At 45.4% G+C, this 19,127-nt stretch overlaps 1 protein-coding gene across 1 annotated transcript; it reads right to left on the reverse strand.

Annotated features, from left to right (window-relative positions):
* Positions 1 to 2,358: 2,358 nt before the first annotated feature.
* On the reverse strand, positions 2,359 to 18,597 carry LOC310780820 (uncharacterized protein; the record flags this gene model as incomplete). The annotated part of the gene is made up of 7 exons (XM_083641318.1): positions 18,526 to 18,597; positions 12,419 to 12,528; positions 7,236 to 7,376; positions 6,994 to 7,136; positions 5,546 to 5,630; positions 3,667 to 3,844; positions 2,359 to 2,495 (listed from the first exon to the last, which is right to left on the reverse strand). The coding sequence occupies exons 1-7, from the start codon at positions 18,590 to 18,592 to the stop codon at positions 2,359 to 2,361; spliced, it is 861 nt and encodes a 286-aa protein (XP_083497444.1). The 5' UTR covers positions 18,593 to 18,597.
* Positions 18,598 to 19,127: the final 530 nt, after the last annotated feature.

A 19,127-nucleotide genomic window follows, 5' to 3' on the forward strand; every position in this document is an offset into this window, starting at 1 on the left:
TGAACAGCTGGCTAACTTCCAATATAAGATTGTACACCGCCCAGGCAAGCTACACGCAAATGCTGACGCTCTTTCGAGGTTGCCTGCCTGTTTTGATTGGGCGTCGCCAGCTGTTAAAAAGACAGGGCAAAACATCCCCAAAGTGTGTGTTGTGCAAGAGACGCCTCAGGTCCCCCCTAGCGAAGAGAGAGAGATGGATGAGCTTGCCCAAGCCCAAATGGATGACAGTGAATTACGGCAGTTAATAGAGTGTAAAAAGCGGACAGATGAGTGCCCTATGATAGAGGCTCCTGAATTACAGAAGTATGGCCCTGTGTGGAATCAGCTACACATACAGGGATCTAGGTTAGTGAGGTTTCCTCCTGCCCATTCAGATGCGGCATCTCAAATACAAGTAATCCTCCCTCGTTCTTTGGTATCCAAGGTTTTGGCACAGTTACATGATGATGCTACAGGCGGGCATTTGGGAGTGCAGAAGTTACAGGGGAAGGTAAAAGATCGTTTTTATTGGCCGGGGTGGTTTGGGGACGTTAAGCAATGGGTGAGGGAGTGTGCGGATTGTTCCTCTCGTAAAACCCAGGGTAAGGCCCCATGTGCTCCCTTGCAACCCTCAGTGACATCCAGACCTTTCGAAAGGGTGGCGCTGGACATACTAGGCCCCCTCCCAGAAACCCCTGGGAAGAACAAGTACATCTTAGTGATTGGCGATTATTTTTCAAAGTGGACCGAGGCTTTTCCCCTCCCCAACCAAGAAGCTGGTACCATTGCTAAAGTGTTGACAGAGGAGTGGGTGTGTCGTTTTGGGGTCCCCCGTAGTCTTCATTCAGATCAAGGCCGAAATTTTGAGTCTACACTGTTTAAGGAGTTGTGCAGGCTCTTGCATATTCATAAGTCTCGTACAACCCCTTACCACCCCCAGTCAGATGGACTTATAGAGCGCTTCAACCGTACTCTGTTGTCCATGTTGTCATTGTTCATAGAAGACAACCAGCTGAATTGGGACACTCTGCTGCCCTATGTGATGTTGGCATATAGGAGTAGCGTTCATGCCAGTACCGCATTTACCCCCTACAAAGTTTTATTTGGTAGGGAAGTTGTTCTGCCGGTAGACATCATGTTAAACCTAGAAACACAGGAGCACTTTTCTTCAGTGAATGATTGTGTTCAAGCTTGGCGAGACACTGTCTACAGTTGTAGGGGCAGTCAAAATACATCAAGCCAAGGCATCAGAGAGACAGAAGAACTTGTATGACTTTAGGGCCAATTTCCAGTTCTACTCCGAGGGAGAGTTAGTTTGGGTGCGGAATAAGGCTAGGAAACGAGGACTTTCCCCCAAGCTACAAAGACGTTATAAAGGTCCCTTTAGGGTGGTCGAGAGAGTAACAGATGTCCTCTATAGACTGGTGTTGGTAGAGGGAGGCCCTGAGTGTGTGGTGCACTTTAATAGACTTAAGCCCTATAACTCTCCCTTGGCAGTGCAAAGTGAGCCAGTGTCCAGGAGGGCTGACGATGACCAGTGGGAGTCTCAGCCAGCCAGACCCTCTGGACGACAGCAGCCGGAGACCCCGTTTGGTGCAGGCTGGGTCCATCATCGCCGCTCAGCTGACCTGGGGATGTCAGGAGGGGAGAGGTTACCACCGGGAGGCGTTGTGACCCAGGGCCCCGTGTCTTCAGGAGCCAGGGGAGCAGAGAGGACTCCACCCAGAGACCGTCACGACAACCACCAGGGCCCCGTGTCTTCAGGAGCAGAGAGGACTTCGCCCAGAGATCCTCACGACAACCGCCAGGGTCCCGTGTCTTCAGGAGCCAGAGGAGCAGAGAGGACTTCACCCAGATGTCACCACAACAACCACCAGAGTCATGTGTCTTCAGGAACCAGAGGAGCAGAGAGGACTTCATCCGGAGATCATCACGACAACAATCAGGGCCCCGTGTCTTCAGGAGCCAGAGGAGCAGAGAGGACTTCACCCAGAGGTCACCACAACAACCACCAGAGTCATGTGTCTTCAGGAACCAGAGGAGCAGAGAGGACTTCATCCGGAGATCATCACGACAACCACCAGGCCCTCCTGTCTTCAGGGGCCAGAGGAGGTCATCCTGAGTCCCTTGCATCAGTGAATCCTCCCACTGAGGATGCATTTGCGGGCTACTCCAGGCAAGAAAGGAGGGCAGCGCTCCATGATCGGAGTGACTCCAGTGGTCAGCCCCTACGTCATCGGAGGCCACCTGCTTGGTCTCGTGATTTCCAGATGTCATGGGAGTGACTCGAGGGCGAGTCTTCCATATGGGAGGGGGGAGTGTAATGTAAACAGTGACTCACGTCATCGCACCGGCCGCAGCTGATGGGACTGATGAGCGTCAGGTGCGAGTGATTGGCAGCCGTGGGTCGCTGACAAAATGAGAGAGCCTGACACTTGCTTGTGGTTCTGGGAGCGCGCGGATGTTCTGTGTGGGGCTGTGTTCAAAGCGGGTGGGGCATTCGCAGCTGTTTAGGGCTGCCGGTGCGAAGAAAGTATATGTCAGCGTGGGTCCAGTCTTGTCCATGTAGGAAGGAGAGGGTTAGTTAAGGCTCTTCTATAGGAACGTCAGCTCCACCGTCGCGCCCCAGCAATTGTTCCACCTTCGGCCTGCCGCCGTTGGCGTCTGCTACGCTACCTGTGCAATCACAGACTTGATTGCTGCATCGCCCAGCGAAGCTGTTTCCTCCCGGGGAGTTGGACGGTGCCTACTGCCTTGACCCCGGGAGGGGGGGTCTCGGTGACCACAAAAGTTACGTATCTGTTTTAACCTTTTGTGTATCGTCCATTCAATTAATGTCTTCATGAATGAACTCCATTGTATTTTCTATTGTATATTTATCCCATGCGTTTTATAGAGGGAATAGAGGGAAACTGAGTGGGGTTGAGGAGCTTGTGATAAAGGGGGGGGGGCTATAAATTGTGCTCACTCTTATTTTCCCTACTAGATGTGTCATGTGATGTGACCCTCTGTGTGTAGTGTGACAGGGTTTACATATCGATGTGTGCAGTGGCTTGCAGTGACGTTATCTTAAGCAGTGATATGCTCATATTTGCAGTGGCGTGCTCTTACTCGCAGTGAGGTGGTTTTCAGCAGGAATGTGCTTTTACTAGCTGAGATGTGCTCTTATCCTGATGTGTTTGCATCCTTTGATGGTGGTGTGTACATTATGTGACCAGTTCTGTGTTAAGGTTTACATATCGTATGTGTGCAGTGGCTTGTAGTGACGTTCTCTTAAGCAGTGATATGCTCGTATTTGCAGTGGCGTGCTCCTACTCGCAGTGAGGTGTTCTTCAGCAGGAATGTGCTTTCACTAGCCGATATATGCTCTTATTCTGATGTGTTTTGCATCCTTTGATGGTGGTGTGTACATTATGTGACCGGTTCTGGGTCCCCCCCGGAAGACAGCAATTCTTTCTGCACTTAGTGACCCCCAAACTCCCTGTTTTAATTTGTGCCTTAAATAAAGATTGTTATATTGTACCTGTACTCCTGGTGGTTGCGTGGTTGTTTTCCAGTACTGACATTTTGATCCTCCAATCTCATTTTGGTATATCTGGTAGCCTTGGCCGGCTTAAAGCTAATCCAAACAAGTACTTCAATATTGATATTTTGCTTCACCAACTTATTTTTCAGTTCAACCATTACCTGGTATGTATGCCCTTTCACGAGCGTCTCCTTGGCGCTGCGGTGGTCTCTGTGGCATGCTCTGCGGCGTGCTCTGTGACCTGCTCACGGATCTCAGCCTCTTTCTAGTGTTCCAAAGCCTCTCTTCAAGGAATCCAGTGGCTGGACGGTGGTTCCGGCCTTGAGTGTACCATATTTCCTGGCAAGAAATGAAAATCTTTGGTGAATAGAGATGAGGCACATTCTGATTTCGACAGCGTGGCCACAGGGTGTGGCTAAGCCATCTAGAACAGGGTTTGTCTGTACGTCTATCTGTCTGTCCCCAGAAAAGTAGACCAATTACAACTCCCACTGCTTGGTGCATGACAACAGCATCAAACAGCATGGAAGTCAAAGGAGGCACTCACAATTTTCAGTCCACCAGAAATGTTAATATCTGCACAAATATGAAAGAATGACAAAAAGTCAACTCGGACACTCATGGACGCCGCGGCTCATTTCCCGGCTGGCCGTCGGCTCTCACTCCCCAGCTGGGATGCGGTTGTCGAGATGGTTCGCTACTCTGGGGCTGGGACTTGTGTGTCTGTAACTGACAGTTTCAGATTTATCCAGTAAAATAAATTCTTTATGACAATTTGCACACGTTAATCCCACGTGCCCGACGTACAGCCAATCACAATGCGTGCGCGATCTGATCTGGTAGGCGAGCAGATCTTACACCCACACCGGATGCGATGTAGACGTGTAGTAGAATCGTTGATTTTAAGAAGTGACCAATGAAATGCATCGTGATTCACTGAAATATACGTGGGGAAGGCGAAATATATTGTGGGTTTCATAGGATTTTCTTTTAGCCTGGACAGTGTAGTTTTCAAAGTTGAACTTCAGACATGGCTGACGAGGCTAGTGAAGCAAGTGCCATTCGTCCCGAGCACGACAGCTATTTAGACTGAGGATGAAAATAATGACTTCAATTCAGATTTATTTATCTCGTGTTTCAATCTGCTAAGCCTCAAGGTTTTAGTGAATGTTGGCAGTTCTGCCACGTTTCAGACAGTAAAATAGCTGACGAGCTGAATGGAGTATGAGTTACTTGAGGACGAAGACATCAATGGAAAAGACTATTCAGACCCAGATGATGTGACTGTTGGCATGCTAGCAAAGGCTCTGAGTGACAGTTTTGGCGAATTTGCCGTTGTATTTCAAGATGACTGCAAAACGGGGATCGCTAAACATTACTGGGGCTACAGTAATTGTCAACGTTCACTAAAACCTACATTTCTCAGCCTCTATAGTAGCTAGAAACATGAAATAAAAGGCATTTGAGAGCTCTGGCAAATATAATCATTTCTAATGAAAAGGCCCATGTCAGAATCTCATTTCAGGTATTCAAAGATTTTTGTTTTACATGAGTGATTGTAATGTGTAGATGAAACACCAGGTTATGTTGAAAATCAAGCACTTTTCAAGGAGGATATTCAAATTCAAGCATATTCCTAACCTTGAAAACATGACTGTTAAAATCAAGCATTTTCCAAACTTTCAAGACTTTCTACGAACGCTGAAACAAAGGTTTTAGGGAACGCCGACCTTTCCGTCAAATTGTTCACAAACCTCAGGGATAGAGGGGGTGGTTTCAAACATGCATTAGGTTTAGAATGCCGTTCCAGAGCGCGCGCTTGGGTATCAATGGGTTAAGCTCCTTGACACCATGGAACAACAAGCCTCTTTTTGTCTTTTCCATTTTCTACTTTACACAAAATATCTGATAAGCCCCAGCACTTTAAAATGACTATAAAGGTCACTAATAATTGCATTTATCAAACACATTCACGTGTTCTTCAAAAAACAAATGTTTTTCTATTTAACATCATTATGAGGTTTATCAAAAACTACTCACACTGCCACTGCCTGATGAGTCTTTCAAGCAGGGAAATCCCTGAATCAAAGCTGAAGCCATGGCCTTTTTGGTCTCAGAGGTAGGACTGTAAACATAGAAAAACACAATGACATACATCTAGGGCTGTCCCTGACTCGGCGGTTAGTCGAAGGCATCGACTACGTAAATACGGCGACTTGCATAACGTGCGTAGGTATTAAGTGAAGAAAAGATCATTAATACACTAGATAGCTCAGTTCCAATATCAGATTTCGGGGGAAATCTGACCGGAAGTCATATTGTTATTGTTGTCGCTAGCGGAAGCCAGCCGGCTAACGTTAGGTAGAGAAGATGGCTGCGCCCGTTAAAGCATGGATTGTTTATTCCCAAGCGAATGGACAAGCTGCAGCTACAAAACATCGCCCACGATCATCTAAAGCAATGGTTCTCAACTGGTCTAGCCTCACGACCCACATTTTTCCTCAGTCAGTAAAACGACAAGCTAGCATGGCATGTTGGTACCAATGGATGCCTTAGGTCTTCTAGCTTCATATGGTACCAGTATCTTCACTCTGGATTTAAAAATGAGCCCGCTACAGCCTCTGAAAGACAGTAATGTTGTCCGCGGGCGCCATCGTCCTCAATGAGTAGAAGAACTTTTTTTCTCATGCACTTTTGGGTCCCGACGCACCAGTTGAGAAACACTGATCTAAAGTTAATCGACTAATCGAAAAAATAGTCATTCGATTAATCGAGAAGAAAATAATCATTTGGGACAGCCCATACATCGCGCAAGTAAACAGTCAAACTAGATTTAAAGTAGTACAAAAACAGTATACACTGCACAAGTTTGTGTCAGACCCCAGTAAGAATAGCTGTAGCATTTTCTGCAGCTAGTGGAGATCCAAATAAACTAAACACTACTGAACGTGTGTTGATGCGTGTAGGTTTAAGTTGGTGGCCTGTCTTTAAAGAGGACATGAAACATTTGATCATATGACTAGTTCATTTGCATTTCACCTCAGACAAGACAGGACACTGCTTTCAAGTCTGAAATGTATGAGATTTGCTAGAAAAATGAACATTTCAGCTTTTCACCAATTATGGCGCTGCTTGATGATGTCACTACACTACCTTTACAGTACAGTATAAGGATTTTGAATTTTTTTTTTTTTTAATACCAACACTTAAATAGCCGGTACTCCACTACTGCACTCTACTGTACTGTACAGTCAACCTAGTGACATCAAGCAACGCCCGGCGAAATGTTGTTCATCTTTCTAGCAAATCTATGTAAATGTCAGACTTGAAAGTTGTGTCCTGTATTGTCTGAAGTGAAATGCAAATTAACTAGTCATATGATCAAATGTTTCATGTACTCTTTAAAGGAGAATTTTTGTATTTTCCTACAGAGTTCATACACCTTTCCAACATCAAATTCAAGCAAAAAACAATCTGTTTTTAAATACCCGTCTCCAAACTTCTCCATGAGGTGTGACACCAAGATTCGGACGAGGCAACGTCTCTGCTTAATTGTGATGATACTATCCTCATCAAGGCTCTCAAGAATCAGCTTGCCGTCAGGTGAGACTGTGAGAATCTGGCGGATATCCTGAGAAAATGACAAGAAGAGACAGCATTGCAGATACGTTTGTTATTCTTTAGTGTTGAAAAAAAAAGTGAACCTCAAGTCTTAAAAAGTGGAACTTACAAATTGGGGAATTATATGTATAGTTTGTGGCATCATCCGGTCCACTGGCGCCATTTGTTCCTCCGTGGGGAGTGGAGGTGTGGGAGCTGGTGGGACATCAGGGCTTGTAGGTGGGGGAGTGGGTGGCACACCAGGTCCAATCTATGCAGAAAAGCCAAGTTAATGACAGAGGCAGTTACCTAGAATCGCAGGCTGACCTGTGACAGGGACCATTCACCATCAGGAATGTAAACTCATGGATAGTGAACAAGGTGACACAAACTATATTTAGAAATATGTGTATACCCCAAAAAGCTCTAAATAAATGTCACCCAAATTCACAGTTGAATTATCCTTTTTTGCAACACCACACTAGTGGACTCAGAAGACTGCATACTGCAGACTGCATGGTGTGAGAGATGTATACCAGGACGCACATTCTCACAGCCCAAAGATTTATAAATTGGGAAACCTGTGTGGAAAGTGGTGCAGCGCACTTTTCGTGTGTACACACGGTTTATACATTTGGCCTCTCAGATATAAAACCACTTAGAAACCCTTCACCCAAGTGTCCTATTTTTTTTTATGAAAAAGGTGACTGTCACCTAAAGGTAACTAGTTTGCAATCTCTGGACCCCATGCAGATCTGTGGCAAATTAAAAAAGACAAAACAGAAACGTAACTACTCAACTTAACATAACTGTGGCTGTGGCTAACACTATATATTGAGCATATAGACACTTTAAGAGATTAAACCAAAATTAAGTACTTACAGTATAATTTATCGCATCCCTGTAGTCCGGTAGTTCATCCCATCCCAGTCGTCATTTATAGAACATCCCAGTAGTCACTTAGTTCATCCCATCCCGGTAGTCATTTATCGAACAAATAGTGATCATCATCGTGCGTTGGAGGCAAAGAGACTTTTTATGGAGCATTAATGGCTAACTACTAAAGAAATTAGGGAAAAAGTGTGTCTTGTCAAGCTAGAACCTTTCATCAATATAAACCTACTGTATGTCAAAATACTATTTACAAGTGTCATACACCCATTTGGTGACAGTCAGCTGATTGTCTAAAAAGGTCTATAGCGCAGGGAAATGTAGAAACTGTCAAGTCAAGTCAAGTCAAGTTTATTTATATAGCCCTAATTCACAAGCATGTCTCAGAGGGCTTCACAGAAAGTATGTCTAGCTAATTCTAGCTGACACAACAGTAGCAAGAATATACAGAATAAAGATAACATTTGAACAATTGATGGAGAAATATATAAAATATAGAAATGAAGAGAGAGCAGAGGAGAGAGAAGGGAGAAGAGCAGGGGGAATGTGAGAGAGTGATGGGGTGGGGAGGGAATGGGAGATGTTGGAGGGTATAGGAGGTGGGGAAGGAGCAAGAGGAGAGGGCAGGAGAGGGGAAAGGGGGGGAGGGGGGGTGTGGGGGAGAAGAGAGCAGGGGGAGGGAGGAGGTGGGGAGAGAATGGGAGATGTGGGGGAGGAGAGAGCGTAAGGAAGAGTATGGGAGTATAGAGGAGTATGGGAGACTATATGGAGAGAACAGGGAAGGGAGGGCTAACTGACACAACATTAACAAATTACAATAGTAATAATAACATATCGAGCAATTATATGATAGAGAAATATAGACACACATCTTGCAAACGGACATATGTCAATTTCTTAGCAAACAAACTATGCCTAATTTAATTGGCTGCAAGCCTTTAGTAGTGAGTCCCTTTGCCAAATAAACACATGTTCACATATAGAGCTTATGGGTGCCTCGCTTTAGGGGAGAATGGGTGCCATGCTTTAAATGGTGGCGAAATATTGGAGGGGTTAGAGTGGGTGCCATGCTTTGGAGTAGAATGTGTACTATGCTTTAGAGTAGTGGGGGAGGGGGGAAGAGAAGAAAGCAGGAGAGTGGAGGAGGGAGGGAGAGCGGGGGGATGTGGGGGAGGAGAGGGAGGAGGTGGGGTGAACATGGGAAATGTGGAGTAGGAGAGAACAGAGAAGGAGAGGTGGGTGGGTGCAGGGGAGGGAGAGCGGTGCCGCGTCTATGTGCCGACAGGCCGCAGTGCCGACAGGTCGCAATGCCGATAGCCCACAAGCAGAACCAGCTGAGCGAGGCGGCGTGCAGCGTGTCGGTGGAGCTATACCTCTCCCAGCCCCCACGCCAAACTTAACCTCCCCCCATGCCTAAACCTAACCTCCCCCAGACCCTAATCCAAAACCTAACCTCTCCCAGCCCCCACGCCAAACCTAACCTCCCCCCATGCCATGCCTAAACCTAACCTCCCCCAGACCCTAACCCAAAACCTAACCTCTCCCACCCCCACGCCCAAACCTAAGGTCGGCATTGCGGGTGGTCGGCATAGCAGGTGGTCGGCATAGCGGGTGGACCCCGGGAGAGCAGGGGGAATGTGAGAGAGGGGAGAGCAGGAAGTGGCAGGGATTCGGGAAAAATAGGGGAGAAGGAGAAGGAGCAGAGGGGAGAAAGAGGAGAGAGCAGGAGAAGGGAGGGGGGGAGCGGTGGGATGAGGGGGAGGAAAGAGCATGGAAAAAGAGGAGGTGGGGGGGAATGGGAAATGTGGGAGAGGGGAGAACAGGAAGGGGGAGGAAGGGAAGGAGCGGGGGAAGGGGGAAAGAGAAATCATGCTCTCTGTATGACTTGACTGCATGCAGCGGATGATGATCAAGCAGCTCTCTCACATCAACAGCTGTCAAACCTTGAGTGGGAATCACACTGTATGCAAACAAATGCCTCTCAAACCATTTTGTTTCCCACTTCTGTACAACAAGCTTTATTGTTGGTGTGTGTGCTGTTTGCTCCAGAACTAAAATGGATTTGATGAGAGCAAACTGGGGCTCTCCATCTGGGTTGTAGGACAGGAATACAGTCATGCCTGCTCGATATGCAGTGCCCTTAAAGGTAACCCAAGCCGGCACATACAATTCGCTGAAAAGGGGAATACCTGTTAGACCACTTTGGATGTCTTTAACTCCCTCAAAGTTGGCCAGAAAGGTAGTGTGCCCTGGACCAACTTCTGCATTGTGGCTCAACACAGTTCCACACAGCAAATTGTAGCACTGCATTATCTGATGGCGAAATGCCATGGTTTTGCAAATGTTTCGGAAGTTGCATGTTACGTGGCTGACCCTTTTGAAAAATCCATGTTTAGCCTCAAATCTCATTGCCCAGAACTGCATCAAGGGTCCGAGTTTTCGAATCGCTCTTGGGTAATGGAGCATGAAGTGGTGTTTTGGCCGCAAATGTAGGTGAGGGTAGAGCTCCAGGAAGAGGGAGCGATGCTCTTCAATGATTTTCCTCAAGTACAGTGTTGCTGCAACAGTAAGAGAAGGAGAGAAGATGAACTCCATGCACAAGAGTAAGAGTAGGAGAAGTTTCCATTCCTTGTTTTCCATGGGGATCAGGTCACCTATCATTGTCGGCAGTAACCTAAGTAGGCACCACATTTGAGCTCCTGACTGTCGCATGGACCCATCAATGTTTCTGAGATCATTCTTACTTATCACAGATGGTTTGTTGCCCTTATCACAAAATCTGTAGTCGAAGCTTGTGATTCTGTAGTTGAGCTTGTCAAGTGTGAGATGCTTTTGCTCGATCAGCGAATTCAACACAAGTTTGACTTCATATGGCCCCACCCCTTCCAGGATATCATGCATGATGTCAGGGGCTACATTGTCCATCACATGATAAAAAGACAAGTCATTCAGGACACTGTCTCTCTTCAGGCCTGTCTGGGAGGGGTTGGCTGTACGCAAATCTGCCTCATGACTATGGACATCACGTAATAGTGCAGGATCTTCCAGTGTCAGAAACCTCAGGACATCTCTATGTGCTCTGCACATCCGACACACATAATTTCCAGTGAAGCTTTCAGTGTAGCCAAGAATGGCATTCAAGCCCAAATTGTCTCCCACTACCTGGACCACTGTGAACTTAACAACACCTTGACAGTTGGGGGTATTAACAGTGATGCCATCCCTCTCAAGACACCTGATCTCTTCCACGATAGGGCGCAGCACTGCATCAAGGCCATAGGTCTTCGCGTCATCGGATTTGTACACTGCTAAAAGGAAGTGCGACTGCAAACTTGATAGCAGGTCTGGTGGCAAGCTCTTCAATATGAAATATATAAATCCTAACTTGTGAATCCCGGTCTCGACCCAAGCGGATTGACAGCCTCCACGTCATCCTGGTAGATCAGAACTGGGATCGAAACCTCTTTCAAGAACAGTGGGTGTGTTTTACAAAACTCCCCATCAAAGACATCCTGAAGTGCATCACCCTCTCTCTGCTGCCATTCTCGCATGGACTGTAAAATCCCAGGAATTTCAAGTATCTTGGCTAGAAGGCGATGTAGCGGAATACGCTGATATGAATCAGGAACTGCGACTTGCCGGACAGTGCCGGTGGCAGAGTCCCTTTGCTGAACATAGGAAACCCCAGGCAAAAACTCCTCAACTGGCTGAATGAAGTTTCCAGATTTAGCAAAATACTGCAGCTGTTTATAATCGGTATCCAGTCCTTTGAAAGGCTCAGCTGCTTCCAAGAACTCCAGCTCGAGCTCTTCTACCTGTGGGCTTTGACCAAGACCAAACTGACGAAATAAAGACATAGTCTTTGATTGCAGTCTGCTCACAATATCGCCAATTAAACTAGAGGTCTGTTGAACCACAAAGTTTATGTTAGAGAATGTCTGGGAAGATTTAGATCTGAGATGAGCTAAAAAAAGGGCTACCCGGTTGGTAATGCCCTCTTGCTGTAGTTCATCCCATTCATCCTCAGCTTCCTCATCTTCCTGTACTGGCTCCTCTTCAGCATTCTGTACGTCAACAGGCGGGGCCGGACCTTCAAGGGGCCCATCAAGAGTCTGTTCAACTTGGTTTTCATGCTCCTTTACTACGTGTCTTCTGTAAGACCTGATGTAAGAAAATGTTCTACCACAACCACTTTCACTACATTGGAAATATGTTGACGAATGGTTTACATGGTGTATTGCGCGTAAATGTTTAAAGAGATTCTTAGCCTCCCCTGGAATTTGCCTTTTGCATTTAAAGCAAACATACGCCATCTGCCCTAAGAAATTTTAACAAATGATCAGCAGGAATAATTGTGTGTGTGAGGGGGAAGGAGTTTAAAAAATGAATCCTCTCACGTCTGCAGTGATCTTAACTACTTACAAGTTCTCTAAATTTTTTGAGGAACTTGAGCCTTGGGCCAGCTTTTGGGATCACTTGGTTGATGGTCGCCTCATCTAAAAGAAGAAAACTCTCCTCATCGATTCCCTCATCTGAGAGACAAAAAGACAAAACGCAAAGACATAATTTTTACAACAGTAAAATCCCAATGACCAGGGTCTGAAATTAACACTTGCTAGCAGCAGCTAGAGGTTGGGGGCTATGGGTAGGGGCGGGGTTGGAGGAGTGGCTAGTGGTAGGGGTGGGGCTAGGGGGAGTGGCTACCGGTAGAGGTGGGGGAGTGGCTAGGGAATGGGGCAGGGCTAGTGTAGGAGCGGAACTATAGGTAGTGGCTAGGGGTTGCGGGAGTGGATCATCATCAGTATATAAAAGGGTGTCTGTTTCTCTATCTGTCCCACTGATGACATCATCAGTGATGTCATAAATTCTAGAGCCCGACCGATACTGGATTTGTTAGGCCGATGCTGATACCGATATTGGGGAGTAAAAAAATTCCGATATCGATATATCGGCCGATATTCTTTTTCCCCCCAGATTTTTTATATAATTTGTATCCCCCATTAGTGCTAATTTTTTATTTGTTTATCTAGGTTGCTGCTCCACCCTCTGCCGATCTGGGGAGAGCCGAAAACTGGCTCCACGCTTCCTCCGAGACATGGGCAGTTAGCCAGCCGCTTCTTTTCACCTGACAGGGGAAGCTTCACCGGTAGGACATAGCACGTGGGAGGATCATGCTATTCCAACCAGTTCCCCTCCCTCCGAACAGGCGCCCTTAACTCATTGAGTGCCAATGACGACTTTAGTCGTCAATTGCTTTAGTGACGTAAAGTGCCAAATTGCGTTTTTTGACGGTGGGACGTGGATCTAAGCCTCTTACATCGCCTCTTACAATATGGGAGCTATTGAATGTGTGTAACCTATTTTACAGAACCCTTAGGTGGCGACAGTGCTCTCCAGATTACAGAAAGGCGATGAAAAAACAAAGAAGAAGTCGTTGGGGAAACGGAAATCGCATCGCATCCGTATGCATCCATATGCATGAAGCATACTGTAACGTTAGCTGTGCCTGCAGCAGCCAATCTGCTGCCACAATTGAGCCCCATCCGTGTCCGCTGCGATAGCCCATCCATATGATTTAGTTGCCGACACGGCGACACCAGCGTCTTTCTGAAAAGTTACATTATTCTCAACTGGCGACACGCTGTAAAAAAGCAGGGGGATGCAGCGCACTTTTCAGTGCAGATCAAACTCAGAGCAAACCGCAGCAGAGACACTCCTCCCACCACGGAGGAGGAGGAGGAGGGGGGTGGGGCACGCAGGGCACTACAGCATACAACCATTGACAGTACACACAGACCCAGGCAGCAGGCTCGATGCATAGAGAGCAAACAAGCTAGAATAGGCTATCTGATGCCCACCAGCAGTAAATCAAGACCAGCAAGAAGGTGTAGGGTCTGCGCACGCAGGGGCCAGCGCTGCTGGTTGCAGCTAAAAAATATTATTTGGCCAAACAAAATTCCTTTGTTTTCACTCTTTTATTGAAGGAAATTATTTTTGAGGTGTCATTATATCAGAAAATATTAGCTTCAGAGTCAATGATGTGCTTGAATGTTTAATTTCACAAAAGGCTCATTATCTCAGCTTCTAGAAAAAAAATGCTGTTTTTGGTTAAAGCAAGCTATCTTCTCCGGCTCATAACTAAAGAACGGAAAATGGGATCAATAAACTTTTTTTTGCAGATGATAGAAGAGAGTCTCCTCGTTCTTTGTGCGTGTTCGGTGTTTACATAGTAATATCACACAATATTCTGTGGGCCTCGAGAAATCACTGAAAACGCTCTGAAACTCTGGCACTGGGAGCGTCCGTTCTCCAAAAGTGGCTGGCACTCAATGAGTTAACGACCAGAGGAGGCACCACATCAGCAACCAGAATATTGCATGTTTTGGTGAAAGGGTTCCTATATGAAGGAGGCACGGGGAAAACATCAAAACTCCACACAGAAAGGCTTTTTTGACGACCCCACCCGGGCGGTGGGCACTCGAGAACATGTGGACGGGCACGCATTCTTTCAGCATTCACAGCGTCCCAGGTGGGAATCGAACCCAAGACCTTCGAGCTGTGAGACGACAGCGCTTACCACTGCACCACCGTACCCCCATCGGCTGATATTCTTACATTCTTACATTATATTACACGATTTTTTTGCAATGATCCCTCAAATATCAAACACTTGACAAAGATATGAGTTGACATGAATTGAGATATGTAATGTAGGCAGGATATTTTACAGCTTATTAATAAACTTTATTGTCCAAAATGACATCAATGCAATGAAACAGTAAACTTAACTGGGAATTTAATAATTATAAATAACTAGAAATACAAAAACACAATAGAACAAATAGTTAAGAAAAAAGATCAAATATACACAACATGCTGTCTATAACTTTTTTTTTAAACGGCAACATCGGCCAAAACGATATATCGGTGATCGGCCGATAACATTGGCGAACCGATATATCGGTCGGGCTCTAATAAATTCACTCACAAACACAAAGTCCCAGTGATGACATCATCAGTGATGTCATAAATTGTGACATCATCAGTGAGGTCAGAGGCATTGTGACATCTGCAATGCACACGCTAAATTTATAGCTAACCTGTTCGGATCTATGTTCGCAATGGCATCCCAAGTATCATCATACTATTATGGGATGCGATGCGAACAGTTGTATTATGGGATGTGCGTTTCCCAGGCAACGACACAGGTTGCTCCTAAAAGCAATATGCTTATTGTTTTAAATGATTTGGCATCTTCTATTATTGTCAACACTGTCAACACCAGTATTGTTGTATTGTAATAATATGCCATAAAGGTTTATTGAGATCCTAAAAAACAAAAAACAAACAAAAAAACTACTTTTTTTTCTGTATAATGGTAGCGGAAACACTGCATCAATGATGATTTCATCGGTCTGAGGCTCACGAGAGAGACTGAGGCAACAACCATTTTTAACAAATTTTTCCTCCTAATTTGGATTATTTATCTATTATACATAATGGGCCCTATTCTCCCACAAGCCTTCGCCGCTAAAACGGGCCTTAAACGCAAAAAAATGTGCCTTGCGCCTGTTTTGGGACGATATCAATATGGCTTTACGCTGCCAAATGCGCTTTAGGCGGAATGGGCGTGGTGCAGTCCCAGAATGGGCCAAAGTGGGCGTGTCGGCGCTAAATACCGGCGTACTGCTATCTTCCGACCTGGCGTACATTTAGCGCTTTGCGCTTTTGAAAACCAGGCCTATTCAGAGTGCGCCAGTTGCGCGGAGCGCTCCCCTCTGGCTCTCTCCCTCCCCTCTGGCTCTCTCCTCTGTCACCCTTCTCTGTGTCACTCTCTCCCTCTCTCCTCAGTCTGCCAGGCACAATACCGACTGTCTCTGACTCCCTCGCTCAGAGTCCCATAGAAAAAATAAGCTGTAAATTCACTGCAATGTGAATGTCCCAACATGCATTGTGTTTCTCCATTTCGCTACTAAATAGCAACCAAATGAGCCGAAAACCTATATTAAGGGAGGATCTAAATAATGTGTAATGGTAAGACAACCTCCAATTGTAGAACATTTCAATATTGGACCAAATAAAACATCGAAATGAAAACACCACCCTATGTGAAACATATATGTCCTACTGGGGCTATAAATATCCCTTGTCGATTTAACGTGATTTAGATAAGTGACAGCGGAACGCGCTTCGGAAGCTTCTACTGTCATCTGCTATACTGTGATGTCCGCTCCAATAACTTGGCCCTACTCCACATTTAGTTTTACAATAAAAACACATTTATGCAATGACTTTACATAATGTAGGCAATATTTATGTGCATCATCCTTCCTGCAGCAGGCGAGAGAAAATGATATCTTTCTGGACAAACTTTCACCAATCTAATAGGCTATATTTTTCTAGCTGATGCATTTAGAACATTATTTTCACTTTGATCTTGCTATAGTGTAGCGTATTTACATGCTTGCAGTATTTAAACTGCAGTTAGATTGGTTTGAGAAGCATAATAATATGGAATAATAGCCTATAATGGAGACAGACAAGACTGGATGAAGGGAGGGGGGGGGGGGGGGGGGGGCAGAGCGCTTGGCTTTCGTCTGGTTTTGCGGGACCAGTGGAATTGGAGCTAAAAAGGCAAGCGTGCGATTCGTTTATTGCAGTTATCCAATGAGCATGACGGTGCATAATTTTACGCTTAAAAGGCGTGGTTGTAATGCTTTAGGCTGCGTGTAGCGCCAGCACGACGATATCAAGTGCGCTGGTCCACGCCCACTGATTTGCGCTGCGCCAGGCGCTCGGCCTAGAAACAGTGCCGATGCAACGATAGGGGGCAATATGTACAACAGTGATGTTCCCTTAGATTGGGTTGTTGTATACAGAATAGACACATAATTTGGATCATTAAATTGAATGTGGCAAATGTATGTTTCTCCATATTTTGTGTAAAGCCATACATGGAATGCATGATAGGGAGAACAGAGTTTATAATAACGTTTCATTTGGACCAAAACTAAAAAATAAATAAAATTTAGCATTTTTATTTTTGACCAGAGTGAAATGGTATATGTTCTCTGATTCTAAATATAGCTGAATCACTTGGTTTGACCAAGTAAAACAATCCTTACAAGCATTTTACGAACTGTCGATGGGAAAATGAATGGCAGATGAAATCCCTTGGTTCGTATGCCTGGAGAGGGAATGACTTTGGCTCCACTCCGTTCTCTTCTGAAACAGAGAACGTGAAGTGCAGTGGGCTGCACTCTTTACAGTGAGTGTGATATGGTATACTTTCAGCGCAATGCACAGAGTTGGAGGCAGTCAAGCAGAAGACAGACTTGTTTTTATGCCATTTGATGTGCAATCTGAAAAATAGACTGGGTTCCCATATTGTTTGATGTGTAATGAGTGAACGGTGCCTGGCTGATATTAGCTGTCTTTAACCTGGTCACACACGCAGCCCTGCTCCCCAGTGCTTCACAGACTGCTGTTTTGTCAGTCTGACGACCGCTGCCAATGCAGCGAGGTGTTTTTGAAGCAGATGCGACGAGAAGCTGTGATGTGTATTTCCTGGCTGCCGGACAGCGGACTTTATGAGCCTCCCCACAATGAATCACGATGCATTTAATCGATCACGTGTCTTGAAAACGACATCTGACCCGTCCTACTCTGCCTCTGATTGGCCCTTATAGCGATCATCACTCGGGTAGTTTGAGAGAGAGAGAGACCGACCAATGTGGAGTTTGGAGGGGGAACTACGTCAACATCTGTTGTGGCGGTGCGCCATAAATGTATTATGAATGGGAAACACTGATGTGATGTCATCAGTGATGATGTCATAAGTACGGCAACCATTTTAGGGCATCCTCGTCCGTCAGAGTATAGGCTATCTATCGTTCCTCAGTCTAAGCGTTGACAACTGACAACGCTTAGACTGAGGAACGATAGCCTATACTCTGATGGACGAGGATGCCCTAAAATGGTTGCCGTACATAAGGGCGCACACACACACACAAGGAGGCATTGTGACAAGACTGATCAGTGATGTCACACACACACACAAGGAGGCATTGTGACAAGACTGATCAGTGATGTCATAGGGGGCACACACACTGATGATTAGGGCTGCAACAACTAATTATTGATAAAATTATTTTTCATGGGCTAATTGTTTAGACAGCTCTTGTCCATTAAAGCAGCACTTTTGTGCACTAATAGTCAATTTGGGACATTTGTTTTTTTTATAAAATCAGCGCATTTATTTTGATCCGATTAAATCGATTAACCAAAGAAATAATAGACAGATTATCAAAATAATCGTTAGTTGCAGCCTTACTGATGATGTAATCACTGATATAATGAGGCACACAAACACATACACATGGAGGCATTGTGACATCACTGATGCAATAACATTTAGTGAGAGCAACACACACACGGGCGTGCCAATAGGGCAGGCGAGGCCGAGCTTGGGCTAAAGAAATAACAATTTTCCATAAGAATATTTATAAAAAATAAAATAGAAACCTTACCTTTAAAACTATCTATCAGGTGTTGGAGTTGCCACTCCGCCAATGTGCCCCTGACAAAAACGTCCATTGGCCCAACCTGAAACAAACAAAGGGAGCTACAGTACAACAATAAAATAGCTATTTGAATGCCTGTTATGATGCTGATACGAGGGATTTTTAAGCTGATACCTATAACAGACAAATATCTTGTTTTTTGGAGCCACTGACCAAAACAAAACCTGGACGCTTTATTTTGGGTAAAGCATGGGTTTTTATATGGATAAAGTGCTTTGAATGCGGTGATGTTTGGTCACAACAAGCTTGACTGGCTGAGCTAACGTTTTCCAGCAACAGCTAAACAGTCCGCCATGTACTGTGTGCACCAACATAATAAACACCGGCCCGCAAACCGTTCTCCCATATTATAAATTACAAAGTGTATGCCCTGCCACCCAGGCTAACTAACGTTAGCTTACAGCTATGCCAAACAAATATTGGCTAGCCGTAAGCAGACAGTAGGCATTGACATAGCCAGCCTAACTAGCGTTAGCTAACAGAGAAACAATGGCATGTTAGGCTACTACTGGTACGCTAGTTATCTTAGCCGTTCACTCGCAAAACAG

This window comes from Poromitra crassiceps, assembly GCF_964638095.1.
Source record: "Poromitra crassiceps genome assembly, chromosome: 8".
Classification (NCBI taxonomy): domain Eukaryota; kingdom Metazoa; phylum Chordata; class Actinopteri; order Beryciformes; family Melamphaidae; genus Poromitra; species Poromitra crassiceps.